This window comes from Anopheles maculipalpis, chromosome X (assembly GCF_943734695.1).
Source record: "Anopheles maculipalpis chromosome X, idAnoMacuDA_375_x, whole genome shotgun sequence".
Lineage (NCBI taxonomy): Eukaryota > Metazoa > Arthropoda > Insecta > Diptera > Culicidae > Anopheles > Anopheles maculipalpis.
This window is the reverse complement of record NC_064870.1, coordinates 2,594,813-2,609,823: the sequence shown is the minus strand read 5'-3', so window position 1 is coordinate 2,609,823 and position 15,011 is coordinate 2,594,813. Positions and strand designations below refer to the sequence as shown.

Sequence of the window (15,011 nt, the reverse complement as noted above, 5' to 3'; positions counted from 1 at the left end):
GTGTCGGATGCGGCTCTAGCTCTGGATATTGCTGGATAAGTCTAAAAACAAAACTTCCCCGTTACTAAAATCGCCTAAAACTGAAACTGTAACATCTTCTCCCAAAACAAAACAAAACACCTTAAAGAAACTCTACTAAAAACGGCATAAGAGCTCTCCTAACTCCAACTCAGCTAACACCAACCAAAAACTACATCAAACACACGCGTTAAACAAAGCGCGCCAAAGCGAGCGAATGCGAAAAAGCCTCCTTCCCCTCAAAATACTAAAACCGGAATAATCGGAAGCGAAACCTTAACGCAAGAGTTAACACCCGAGGATCGGATGTGAAGCGCGCAAAGCAACACATTTAAACAAAATCAAGTAATAATCTAGTCTAACTAACTAAATAACGCACGTTCATTTCATCCTTCTTCCCACCCTTTTTTTTGTTTGTTTGCCCCAAAAACTGACCCCAAAAACTAAATCAATACCCGAGACTGAGTTATTGTAGGCGGAATGTTTATGTTTCCAAATCCTCCTTAAGTTGTGTGCAGTAAAAATGATCTACTATTACTACCCCCGCTAACTACTATCAAGACTCGTGACCCTTGGAAACTATCTTCCTGTCCAGATAAAAAGCTCCAACACCGCCTACAAGTGTTCGTTGTTTGTTGCTCACCGTCTCTCTTTCTCTCTATCTTTCTCTATCTCACTGTCTCCATCAACTCGCAAAACATTTCTCCTATATCTACGCTCACCCTTACCAACCACCAACCAACAACTAATTTCGACCTACCTTTTCGCTCACCTTGTATGTGTCTGTGTTATCTCTCAAATCCTTATTTTTGTGTGATTCTTGCAAAAAAAAAAAAAAAAAAAACTACACCAAAAAACCCACTTGCACGAACAATTGTTCTTCTCTTGGCAAACAAAAAACGTTAATAAACTTTAAACAAAACAAAAAAAAAAAACAACCAAAATCCGCGCGCCATTTTAAAAATCCCTAAATCAATTTTAACTACCACCACCAAACAACAAACAAACTGTCAAATCACAAACAACAAACCAAAACAAAAAAAACAACAACAACTATCTCCGCATCTAACTTACCTACTATACGTCAAAAAACCGACTGCCGCTCCCCGCTCCCCTGTCCCTGTCTTTCTACCAATTCCCTCACTGCTGCAGCCGCCCAAAGGCAGAACGAGCCGGCCCAGGCGCAACGGCTCACCACCATCTCCACTATCAGCCCGCCAGCGGTTTGAGGTGTGCGTGCGTGTTACGCCTCTAGCACCGCCGTCCGGCACCTTTACCACCACCAAACACCACCACGACGACTACCAGCAACAACGTCACCATCATCACCACGTTGACCACCGACACGACGAGCACGGGCGTGCAGCATGGATGTGATGTACGTAGTGACGGTGCTGGTACTGTTGCTGCTGGCAATCTCGTTCGCACTGGCAGCGACGGTAACCACACCGGCTGAAAATGCCGCCTCACCCGGCGGCCCTTACCGAACCGTCATCGTTACGCACGATCGTACCGCTGCCGCACCGTGCCGGTCGCCACTGATCGATCGGCTCTGTACGCACGTGACGGCCACCCTCGGTATCGGGCTGGTAGCGCTGCTAGTGGCGCTTCTCAGCACCGGCGGCATTAGTGAGATGCGGGCGAAACTGTCATCGGTCGCGGCAGTTCGTGCGCTAACGGTGGTGCGTCCGGGTGCCACCGCCGGCCGGACCAGCAAAACCATCGTCACCAGCTGCGGTGGAACCAGCACTGCCGCCGCGGTAGTGCTGCTGTCCGTGAGGCAGCTACTACCACTAATACTAGGAATTGCCGCCATGTTGCCTGGTAAGTAAAGCTCTCTAAACTGTACCTGATTTTAGTCTCTGGCTGTGAGTCTTTTGCTGTTAGAGAAGGGTTTTTTTTGGTCTGTTTTGCTCGTAAACATCGCTGCCGGACATTGATTGAACGACGGATTAAGAAAGCTGCAGCTCGTAGTCTCGGGATTGTAAAAATTTCGTTTTTCGTACTCGGCACGGCACTGTTGAGAATAAATCGTGTTCAAAATTTGACGAGATTTTTTTTTTGAAACTACCCCCATTTTTATAACCTTAAGCCACTTAAAAATATTGCATTTTTCATGTTCCGTATGCTGTGGTTGAAGAGACTGATTGGATACAAAATATTACGTTGTTTTAGATGCAGTGTTGTGTGCCATGAGTCGTTTAATTTTGAAAGAGGTGTATTTGATTTTTACTCCGGATATTAAAATTTATATTTACAAGCTCATTTGTGAAGTCTAGAAATGATGTTATCTAATAGTCCTAACAGTGTTTCGTAGGTTAAGTTGTTGTGGTATTTAAGAAATACCTCTTTAGTGGTGGAGGAAGATATTAGTTGGTCCGGAGATAGACCCGGTGACGCCGGCACGAATAAATCTCGTAAGCGATAAGCAGGCCAGAAAATAACCCAGCGCATTGTTGAGCCAAGAAGAAGAAGAAGAAGAAAAATAAAAAAAGAAGAAGAAGAAGAAGACGAAGAAAATCTTGAAGCTAGTCGAAATCAAATCAGATTTACAACCTTCAGTAAAGTACTGGGCGCCTCCATCCATTAATATCACATGCGAAAATTAACCACTACTTGTATGTTACTACAGCTGGTGGCTTTCAGAAGGCGTAAGGGGTTGTATAAATCCGTTTTTTAAGTTGCCTGGCTTTTTGAGCAGCCAAAAACTCATCTCATGCAGGTAAGGCGACAGCGGTGACTTTGACATCTGAAAGAGATGAACATTGATCTGCTTTCAGCAGCATTTTTGTCTCCTGATTGTGTAATTTTCCAATCAGAACACCAATCCCATGCTTTAAAGAGATGATATTGACTAACATCATTGGCTAAAAATATTGTACCCGGTAAAAATATTGTAATTGTAAATTTTAGTGAAACACTGGGCGCCTCCATCAATATTTGATAATTTTCTTTAAATTTTTAAATTGTTAAAAAAAGCTTAACAGTTATTCATGATGCTTAAAAAAATTAAGTACCGTTTAAAAATCGTCCAAGCCCGAAAATTCTAGACGCCGAGTAACCTGCTCTAGTTACGAACACTTAAATTTAATGATATTTTGGTTTTCTTTTTTTCTTTGATAATATGTTCCCCTCCTTCAGAAGGGTAATATTCTCAACCGGATTTTTTTTTGTATCTACATTCGAACAAACCCATCCAATGGTGCGATAGTATCTCCTCGTTAGGTTCTCGGAGCAGGGAGTACAAAATAGGGGCAGGATAAAATGCGATTAATTAGTAGTCGGTCCACTGGTATGACGCTTTGGATAAGCGAGCAGCAACATCGAGCGCAACAACAAGCAGCTCAAAAGCAGTTTTCTACCAGACTGATGAACTGGATTTGGCGGATAATGCTCACCAACAACAATACTTGGGCGAGGCAAGTCGTACAGTATCGCAAGAAGAAGCGACAGGCAGCAGCAATAATAATGCTAGAAACTATAGCGGGAGAAGAGCAAGAAAAAAAAATACACGCGACGGGTGGAAAAATGCGCATCACTGTTGTGATAGCGAAGGGTTGGGAGGCTATCAGGTTTCAGTAGCTTCGGTTACACAGTTTCGGTTACTAGCTGCGGGAGGTAAAGCGAAACACGCGCGCGCACTCTCGCCAAGCCAGACACTGAGGGGATTACGTTCTGATTACATTATGCTGATGATGTGCTTGTTCGGGAACCGGTCCTCTGTGAACCTAAACCCATCCCATCCCATTTCTTTGCACCGCTATTTCGCTCCACCGGACGTCCCGTTGGTACGCAGTTAGTACCCGTGGGTGGGTGGGAGAAGGTCTGATTGTGTTGTGTACTTCATAGCAAAAGAGTTAGTATGGTTGGGCTGAATACGTCACATTGGGTTTTCTTTCTCGTTTGTGTGTGTGTGTGTGTGTGCTTCGTTATTTCCATCTCCGGTTCGTTGCATATCAGCCTAGCCCTGCACAGCCTAGCGGTGCAGTACGCGATTCTTTCCACATTCTCAGGGCCATGCGCTGCACACGAAATGCATTTCGATTGATGGAGAGGCGCACACAGGAACGGAGCACCGTGCCAAAACGGGAGACATTTCCAGCATACACTCGAACCGGTACAGTGCGGCCTACCTTTGCCCTGTCTCCATTCGCCGTCGAGATGTATTACGTGAGCTGTATGTGAGTGGTATGCCTTGTGCAATATATATTTGCGAAGATTACAGCCCGAGCCCAAAAATCTATGGCCTGTGCGCTGAGGAAAGCAGAGGGGGGGGGGGGGGGGGGGATGGAGTTAATTTGTAGCCGAAATTATACCGCATTTCAGTTCCGGGTTCGGTGAAGCGTAAGCCGGCAGAAAAGTTCCTTCAAAAATACGCGAGCGCGCGCGCCCTTCGCGTGCCTGGTTTATTATTCGTTTCTAAGCCAGAATTGCATACTTTACGGCGCTTGTAGCTCGAAAAATTGCTCAAGGTAGTAGATAGACTTGTGTTAGTGCAAAATCTCAGTGCTAAAATTGACAGATGAGAAATTTCTTTCTTTCCTCGTGGAAAGTAGAAATATTCCAGCAGACTCGAGAAGGATATCCGGGTTTTGGGCTCCAGGTTCCACCGGGGGGGTTTCTAAGAGTCCTGTCAATTCCAATAATGTCCATACTGCCAGCCCTTGCAAAACAATACCAGCGAAAGAGGAAGTGAGTACGGGCGAACAAAGGCAGCGAGGCACAGAAAGCAAAAAGGCTAAAATAGGTTACACTAAGGGTCGATTGTCCAGTTGCTCCTTGCGGATGGCCACACTTCGATTGGCTCCAATCTCGACCCCACCCTCCTTCCTTTCCCATAACCTCCGGAAATCGCAGCCGAGTGTAGGGGTGGGTGAAGAAATTAATGACCAACCATATAGCTGCGCGAGCGTTCATGCTGCTTTTCTCTCTCTCTCTCTCTCTCTCTCTCTCTCTCTCTTCTTCTTCTTTTGCCGGGTTTTGTCGGCTAACTTGGTCCGATCCTCGGATTGTCACCCGCATGGGATGGGTGGCGCACTTGCTTTTGATTATTAAACTTTGTCCGCGATAAAACCGACATCGGATCGGCAGATTAAAAGGGGTAGACGCGAAGAGCGGAGGGTTGGTAGGGGAGGGGTTGGTGATAGTGAGTTTATGCTAGAACTTTTTCCTACCCTCCACACTTCTTTCCTCCCCCTTTTTACACCCTTTCCGGTTTCATTTCCTCTCTTGATCCACTGCCGTTCCCAACCCCTGATACTCACCCGCATTTCATTCGCTTCAAACGAAAAGCGGGCAAGCAAGGCAGGGGCGCCCGATGGGGCGCGATGAAATGAGCGATTCAACATTACTTTTGTCCCGTGCGCCCGTGGTTGGCCAACAAAGTCCGGACGAATGACGAATCCGACGAGGTGGCATCACGGAGACTTGCTTTTCGGCGCGGCTTATCATCGTGGGATGCGACCCCTTGATGTTGCTGCCGTCGTTGTGGGGACGGGTCCCGGAACGCACATTCTTTGCTGCTTACTTCGCTGCGGCCTACTTCTGGTTCGTCGTCAATCTTTGCTGTATCTGTAGTTGTTCTTTATCTCCATTAGCAGTGGTAACATTTTGCAACCGGCTTTTTTTCTGTCCACAATGCAGAAAACTATCACCAGCGGATAAGGCCGATGATCAAAGGGCCCTGGGCCGGCTGACAGGCCGCCAACGAAAAACTGGCCGGCGCTTTACTATGGTCGCACGCCTGTTTGGGATTGGCTGTTGGGAGACAAAATCGAAATGAGTAAAAAAAAAAAAGAAAGATACGCTCGGTACGCTTACGATACGGTGCTGTTCTTTTTTGTTCCCTTTCTTTTTGTTTTCCTTGGCCAGTTTCTTGTGCTGGCAGTGTTAGGGAACGGTTCCTGGTTTTTGCCTAGCGGAAGCAGCTGCCGGATGGAAAAGTCCGCATTGTTAGGAAGCGTAATATTCCATACGACTTCGCGTGTACGTTGGTCCATCCCCTTTTTCTACCATTCCAACTCCTACACCAACCTCCTCTTCCTCATCCTCCTCCTCAAAAAACCTTATCCATCAAGATGGGTTTGTGATGAATATTTGTGAATCATTCGGATAGTTTCCCGATTTTCCATCGCTATACCATCTCATTACCGGGGCAGCTTCACCATTCTATGGTGCTTCTATATGTATGTATGCGCGCGCGTGTGTGTGTCGATGTTACAGCACAGACTGTGAAGTCGTCCTGAAGTCCTGAAGACGACGTGAACCGAATGTGCCTTGTCATAGGAGAAATGCTTCGGAAGTTCACAATGCAGCTGGCACCACTATTGTTTGAAATTAAATAGAGAACCTATGGAGATCGCCCAAAGTTGGAATGTTCGTACGTATTTGCTCAGACACACACACACACATCTATACACAATTACTATAACGTCGACAAGTGGTGGTAAGAACAGGCCGTTTCGTTATATTTCATTACGAATTCGAACGTGAGACTCGAGTGCTTGAATATTTCAAACCCCTGTAAACTGTTACGTGGCTCAATTGGGTTGCTATTACCAAAATTGATAGCATTTTAAATGTGTTGCCACGGTGAACAAATATTCATAGCTCAAACGACCATACGAAGGCTGTTATGCATATTTTGTATCATAATTATTTGCTTTGGCACTACGATCGTGAGAGGTCTACATCCGGTTCTGCCTTGTGAAGACCTCAGCTTCTCTGTTATCACTTGGTGATGAACGTCGTCGTCGTGAACAAATTCTTTCGATCGTCCAAGATCGTCCAACCTTCAAGATTCTAGAAGAGAGTCTTCCACTGGAGAAACAGCTGGAGATATCGAAGACCTACCTTGGACAGAGGGACTCTCAACCCCCTTTTATGGGTGAAATATCTTCATTCATATCTCAAACATTACTAGTTTATCTCAGAAACCGTGTATCGTTCAGTAAACCTTAACATATCGAGGGATTCTAAAAAAATATTACAAACTACCGCATACGTCTCGTTGACATTCAAATTCAAAAATGTAAGCATGCATTGAAGCCCTTGAAAAGCTTACCTTCAGTCGCATGCTGCAACATGCACAATCTCAAGCGCTCCCGTTTTACTGCACAAACTTAACCGCATTTATGACGAAAACGGTTCCCGTGTGCCTGTTTGCCATATCCCAAACACCGTGGTAAAAGGTCGGGCCATGATTTTGGGCGTGATTTTATCTTTATTAATCACTACGGACCAATCTGCCCGGTTCAGCACACGTCTCGCGGTGGACCAGGTTTATAGTTTGCGGTGATTCTGCAGCCTGCATCCAACGTCCAGCGCCGTGCGGTTTAGTGTAGTGCGATCCGGCGCCAGCCAGATGTATTTCTAGCACTCCCCGGCCCGTTGCCGGCCGGTGAGGATGTGAAATAGAGCTGTAAAATTGTGCCCGCTAGGTCCCGAATTGGGATCTAGCCTAGTAGTGCCGGCAAGAGAGAACTGGAGCCACCAATCTTCTTGGCAAGCGTTGCTGGGACTTCTACAGCGGTAGGAAAAATGGATGCCAAAGACACAGACACTCACAACGTAGAGTGATTTAGGCTGTTAAGGGTTTTGTGTCGTTACGGGAAAGAAATGGAAGATTTTTTTTTTGTTCTTCTACACTCCCGTAACGTCGTGTGTGCGTGTGTGCACGCTTTCTCCCCTTTTGTGTGAGACGAGATGTTCTCATGGTTGATTATCTCCATTCCAGGTTAGCGGCGGGTGTCGGATTGCGGATCAATGATTGCCTTGTGGAACACGTTCTCCGTAAGCGCCATAAAAGGACAGTAGGAGGGAGGGAGAAAAGCGAGAGGGTAGACGAAGAAAAAAATTATAAAGAGCTACAAAAATCTGCTTCACCAAACCGGCACCCACAGGAAAAGGGTACGGGAAGTAAAATAGTGCCCTGAGCCCTTGATAGGCTGCCAAAAGCAGGACAACACGAGGGAAAAAATGGCACGAGCTTAAACTGCACACATGTATGTGTGCCTGTACATGTGTTTGCGCCTCCCAACGGACTGTATCGCATGTGGTGTGGCTCCGCACAAATCCGATGCGGTTAAATAATTTAAACCAGTGAGGCTGTTAAAAAGCAACAACAACGTCGAAGAAGAAGAAGAAAAAAAGCTCCGACAATATTACTCGGTCGAACGTTATTTTACAATTCCCCAGCCCCAGATTGCACCCAAGAACCGTGTGGGATCAATATTCAGGTCAAAGCGTTTACCGCCTGAATGTAGGCAAACGAACCGTTTGCCGTACGGTTCAGGTGGGCAATCTCCCCAAAACGGACGGTGGCAGAGTGGAACCCGATCCCATTCTGCATCGATTGGTGGGTTAAGAGGAGGTCAGGTGAGGTGGCAAAGGGGGGGGGGGAGGGAGGGGGGAAAGGGGGTAGAATTGTTTTCCCGGAGTGTTTTAATAATGTAATAAGCGCTTTTTTACCAGGGTGTGAGGTTGTGAACTTTATGAACGGTTGCATTTTGTTGTTGTTGTTGTTCAGCTCAATTTTTATTTTCCAAGCTCGTTTCTCACTTCACAGCACATTGCGGGCTTTATTATGGCAAACCCAATTCACCAAGCTGCTCAATTCCAATAACATTCCGACGGGATCATCCCAACGGTTGAAAGATTACGTTTTACCGTACATTAAAGCAGTTGTGTACTAATCGTTCCCAAAGCGTAGTCCCCAATATGAGGAGGAAATAAGTTACTGTCTGTCCACTTCATGACACCCAAGGGATAAATGTCAAATTTTGCCAACGATTCTACCATTACCACTAATTACTAGCGCAAAGTAACGACACACATGTGCGGAAGCTTTGTGTTTGCCGAAGCCATCGACTACGTGAGTGATAAAATTTCTCCCAGGCTAGGGAGCTAAACTCACCTCCCGAAGATGGGTTAATGGAGAATCGACCGGCAATAAAGCTTGCACAGTGTAAGGAAGCAGTACTATCACCCCAATCAAACGTATCTCTTTTGGCCTCGAAGGCAGGCGGGTGGGTTTTCTTCTGAGCGAAACTCTAACAGAATTTTCTCGCCGGTCGCCAATCCTTGTTAGTACCAGTTCCTCCCCCAGCCCCCCTCCCCCCTCCTCCCCCATAGCTAGGTATGGTAGAAAACGTCGATAATGTGATGTAATTTATGAAAATTCAATTGCATTTCATTTGCAAGCGAATTATGCCTGCCTGCCGGGTACCTCCAATGTGTACGGGCTTCCCACGACCCGGACAATAGATTCTGGGGACCATGAATCGATGAGTTGAGTGAATTATATGGACCTATGGGCAATCTGAAATGAGGATCAGATCAGGAAAAAGGGAAATGGATAGCTTTTAAGAAGCATTTTAGCATGCATTGCCCTGTTGGAGGATATACCGTATTTGTGGCATTTTTTTTTGTGACGTAACATGAAGATAAGTTGCTTAAGTTTGGTCGAAAAATCGGTTCGACTCCGTCAGTGAATAATTGAAGACTTTTGGTTGTTAAACTTTGACATTTAATTCTGTCAATTTTGACACTTTTGACAGTTGCAGCAGCACTGTCCAAAAACAAAAGAGGCACCATCTCAGCTTGAAGAATTTAATTACACCACAAAACTGTCCAAATTTCAATTCACATTCCAATCGTTTCGTGTTCAATTCAATTTACTAAAGCAGTTGGGACCATTTAAGTAATTGAAAAACAAAAACGACACGACCACCAACGCTACTGGATAAGTTCAGTGAAGCGAGGGGGGAGGGGGAGGGGGAAGTAGCTGCCCTGATACTCCAGCGCTAATGTCATCTTTCTACACCATTAGCCGAATGAATGGTTTGAAAGTAATAGTCAGTCGACGGTCTATTGAGCATCTAACAAATATTCGCCATGTTTCGGTAATCAGATTTTCGGGCCCCCGCTTCACCCCCGGTGCTGATGACACGAGGAGATTCGGTTGCCGATGGCGAGAAGTTTGCGGAAGCGTGCGCGTTGAAGTGGTGGACCCACTTGGAAAGCCCTACCTTTCCGGCGTTTATTATTCAAAGCGAAATTATGCCCCTCAGATCATGTCGTCCTACCGGGTGCCGAAGGTGACAAACGGTGGTCGGAATCGGGCGCACTCACACACACACACGGAAAGGTGATTCATTTTCCAGATAGAAATGAATTCAAAATTCATACCCCGTCCCGGTTTGTGGTTGATTAATTCGCTCGGGCCAAGAAACAAATAAACGCCCGTTGGTAGGTAGTGGTTCGGGCATGAAATAATTACCCAGGGCACGGATGCTTTCTTGGGTGGCATTCGTTTGCGTACGATTGGAATCGATTCGCCGGAAATGGGCGAACACAATATTCGGCATTCCGTGTCGCCCGGGCCCACGTGCATTCCGGTATGCTCCTTCCGGGATTAAATAATCATAAATTTTTAATCGACTCCCGGTAAAGTTTTGTCGCATCTTTGCCGCGAAACTATGGTGAAACAATTTTAAATTCGGTTCGGAAGCTGACCCGCCCGGGAAGCGTCCGGGCCGGCAGAGGAATCTAATTTATCTCGACACTCTAATTATCGGTGCGCTGTGTGTTGCGAACGATGCTAATCGGATGTCACGTCGATTGCTCGAGTACGCTTTTCACGATAACGTGCGCAGCGAGACATCGCTTCCGCTCTCTGGCCTGGTGACGATAAGACAGGCCAAACTCACGGGGAGGGGGAAAAAAAACGAAGGTACGGACAGAAGGACTTAAAAATCGATGTCTGGCCACGTCCGGCGAATCATGTCTCTTGGGCGGCCAAACTTGTCAGTAAACGAGCGTTTTTTTTTGCTGCTGCAGCTGTCCCCAAAAAAAAAAAAACGAAACTCGACTCGGATTGCAAAAATTCAAATAAATACGGAAATACGGTACGCCTCTTCACTGTTAACGCGAGCAGCTAGTTAGACCGGGTGAAGGATGTTGTTTTTTTTCTCTCTCTCTGAGCTTGCTATTGGGGAAAGGAAATAAAATATACAACCTTTTACCAGGACCAAAAATTAATCTCGCCGCTTTTTAACGGGTAAAGGAACAACCGAGAGAAAGCATTTTTGCAGAAAGAAGAAGACGGGCAAAGAACGCAACAAAAACAAAAAACACCCCAAGTATATCCGTTCGTTTTAATTAGATTTCGTCCTTCTCGTTGTCATTTCACCAACACGCACACACACACACACACATACGCAAGGAACAGAAGACTGAGAGCGATAAAGACGACGCTGTGGAAATGGCAGTTTCGTTGTTAAGCGGAGTTAAACATTATGCTCGCAGAAGAACATGACGACCGGCTGGACTTTTTATTTTACTCCACACTTTTAGTACAGCGTTTTACCGGGATGGAAAATAAACACACACATACACGCACACACACACAACAACAAAAAAAGTCCTTGCTACCAGTAGTATGCTGGTGCTGCTGTGGAAAGCCATAATAGAAACTAAAAAAAGGGGCTCTCAGGATGCTCTGTAGTTAGCCGGCGTCCAGTTCTGTTTTCCTTGCTATTGCAGGGTTTGCGAGGTATAAAAATCATGCTCTCTATTCATCACTCCTTCTCGAGGAGGCATGAACGATTCAGAAAGGAAATTTGACCTGGTCTGAATGTCCAATAGAGTCTCAGCTTCAACCGCCGTGACAGGTGTATTGAACTGAAGAAACTTCCTCGAGCTGCAGTATGATTAGTTGGCAGCTAACGTCCTTGTACGTATTTCAGAGGCTTTTTGGAGTTCTACCTGACACCCTTGCGAATATCTGTGTTTTAGGAGGGCTGCTGGTAGTCTCGCTATCATTTGGACACTCGTATAGCTTCTACTGCTTTCCAGAGTCTTCTAATACTTGAGGTAGGAACTCTGGTCCAGCGCTCTAGGCTCCAAGAGGTAGTATTTGAGACCCCTTACGTGAACAGCGTGTCCCTAGAATGAGGCAAATTGGGGTGTAATTCTTCACTCCTTGATCTGCTTGCCTTGCTTAAGGAGATCCATTTCTAGAAAGCTCATTCCAGAGCTAGGTTCCCACGGCTGCAACCAATCGCCGACAGGTCCTGCTGCTCCTTAATCTCACCAGTTAGTGCCAGTCTTTTTTGTAGTCAATTCTTCAACTACCCGACCCGACTTTACCGACTCACGCGAAGCTCAGCAACGGTGCCCACCGCTGCCACAGCGTCCAGACGCCCGCGACTGGTCGATTACTGCATGCGAACGCTTCCCTTTAAGCAGGATTAAAACTGCAACCTGCCTAATCTAGGGTGTTGAAAACCAGACCCCAATCATTTATGTAAACTCGATCACAATCCCGTACGCCTGAGTGTGCCCTGTGAGTGTGCCCTGGGTTGAAATTGTTGTTTGCGTTATTTAGCTGTTTAAAATACGCCGTGTTGTGCTTTATTTTTATTTTTCCACTTCCCCTTTGCTTCCGGGAAGCAGCGCGTGAAGCCTGCAGCTGATTGCTACATCGGTCGGTGGTCGGTTGAGGGCGGTCTGGCGGACCCTTTCCGTCGGGTTGCGCTACCAAGGCAAGCGCACATTTTACAGGAAATTTAATTAAACATAGTTGTAAGCGTTGCTTCGTCTTCGAGGGGTGAAGTGCGAAGAAATAAAGAAGAGAGGGGGATGGGGGTGGAGAAAAAAATCCCAACAACGGCAGTTAACTGTTGAAGAACCACTTACGCCAGCAGCCCGTGCTGCTTCTGATAATCTGTAAAGACACTGCAGAAACGACGCCTGCTGTCCACACACACGCCCCACAACTGTGTCCATGTGTTCCGTGCGGTACACGGAACGGAACACTAGCAAAGCGAAATATACATCCTGTGGAGAATGTGTGTTAAGGTTTTATGAGTTTTCTGCTATCTGTGCAATAGCTGCACACAGAATATAATCCTCCGAGCGGAGGTGCTGGCAGCGGTGTGGATCGCACCGTGGTAGTAACGTGCACGGGAGGGAGAAGGGGGGGGGGGGTTTGGACAAACGGTTGCTTCGCAAAACACGCACACTATTTCCGACGCTGCAGATGACAGCTAGTGAGTTTGTTTTGTTGCGAGCTGACGGGAGCGTTCCAATTCCGAGCCTGTGCAGCCGAAGGAAGCAACGATAATGTGAGGGAACGGTACTCATTTTGGCTTGCCCACGCATACACGATACGGTACAACACCATCGTCAGCAGCAGCAGTGGTCGTTGGTGTGGCCTGCTTCTTTTAACGTCCAATGGAACCCCGCCTTTCACCAAGGCGTGCGATCAGCAACAATTAGTTACCATTTCGCTATGGGGAAAGCCGGTTAGTTCGGTTAGCGAATGCTGATGTGCAAGCATTTGACAGCTACTGCACTACTAGAGGGATGCTGATGATGATGGTGGTGGTACCGTTGGGTCGGGAGTGAAGAAACGGCTCACGGGATTGCTGTCGGAAATGGGAATGTTAGCAGAATCTTCAGAAACCCGTAAATCTTTGCTCCACAAGAAATAGAGGCGTGTATGTGTGTGTGTGTGTGTGTGAGGAAAGACAGCACACTGGGAAGCCAATTGGAACGACTTGCGGCAACGCTCGATTGGTGATGCAATCGGTGACATTGTCCAGCAGCATTAGCACAAATCCGAGGGCCTGTATGTCCTGCGGAGCGATAGTCAGAGATGTGAGACGATACACCAGCACACGAGCACACTTTCATTTGCCTAAACAACAGCGTGCACTGACAGCAGGATGCTTGTCATCGTCAGGATTATATCGTTCACAGCTCTTAAGCTACCTTTTTGCTCGGGAGTTGTAGTGTGGGGACTTTTGGATTTTTTTGTTTTGCTGTTTGCTGCTGTTGCTCCTCTCCCTCTGCTAGACCCTAACCAAAGTTCCACCGGCTTAACGTTAGAGATCATCCTTTAGAGCAAGCTTGAAACAACATCAGCAAAAAAAAAATCTACCAAGTCCTTACCGAAACTCCCGTGCACCAAAAAAAAAAAGCAGAAGAACAAGTTGATGGTGACTGTGTGTGTTAACCTTTCGCAGCATTTCTGGCAATATATAAGCCAAAAGTGACAGTGCATTTTCTAGCTGTCATTCTGAATGGCAAACGGCATTCGTTACGCCTCGGTCACTGCAGCAACGAGAAACTCAAGTCTCCAGAACTCACAAAAAAAAAAAACGCAGTCAACTTCAAGTGCTTAGTGGTGAAGTGTGCGAACTGCGGACCAACTCAAGCAACAACAACAACAAAAAAGGCCCACAAACACACACAGACACACGAGCAAAAAGAACGAGTGTTTTAAAAGCGTTTTAGCATCTTCAAACTCTTTACCTTTTCGAACAAAGTAGCAAAAAAAAAAGAACAAGAAAAACAGGAATGCATTCCACTTTTCGATGCAGATGCGGTATTATACAAGGGTTGTACAACTCTCGACAACACTGCCACCATTAACCGATATCTGGAGCACAGAAAATCGCACACAGTCCGTTACTTTACAGAATATCTCTCCCCGCATCCTTTCTAAAGCCCTTTCTGTGGGGATGTACTGTGAAAAAGCGGGGGAGAGGGGGGGAGGGGGGGTTGGTGGGGTTTCAAGAATGTTTCCCTTTCGGTGTGGGCGGGTGCGCAGTGTGTTTGGATGGTTTTCAGTTTTTGAATGGAGAGCACACCCGGTCGATATTTCTTCACCGCAAGTGCAAGTCACACAGGCGCACACACACACACACTTCGATTACTGTATGCGCTGCTGAATGCATCATGACACAAGAGTTCATTCATCTTTACCAGCTAACGAGGGAAGTGCGCCCACCTCGTCGAACTCGAGCGCCAGAGCCGTCGACTTACCGACCGCTTTTGCGGTTGCAAATTTTGTCGGTCGGTCCGGTCGGTATGGAACGGGAAGGAGTGTGGGCGATTAAAGTACTCGACAGCATGAAGATGGACATGATGGGGGAAGAGGGAGGGGAGGGGGAGCAAAAGGATCGGTGTGTGCTATTTATTTGGAA

At 46.5% G+C, this 15,011-nt stretch overlaps 1 protein-coding gene across 2 annotated transcripts in view; it reads left to right on the top strand.

Moving 5' to 3' along the window:
- The first annotated feature begins 1,311 nt into the window (after window positions 1–1,311).
- The window catches only part of LOC126556282 (neuronal acetylcholine receptor subunit alpha-7-like), a 63,932-nt gene continuing 50,232 nt past the window's right edge, over window positions 1,312–15,011 (top strand). For both annotated transcript variants that reach the window (XM_050211530.1, XM_050211522.1), the window contains exon 1: window positions 1,312–1,842. In XM_050211530.1, the coding sequence (XP_050067487.1) occupies window positions 1,386–1,842 (457 nt within the window). In that variant the 5' untranslated portion in view covers window positions 1,312–1,385. The remainder of the gene's footprint in view (window positions 1,843–15,011) is intronic.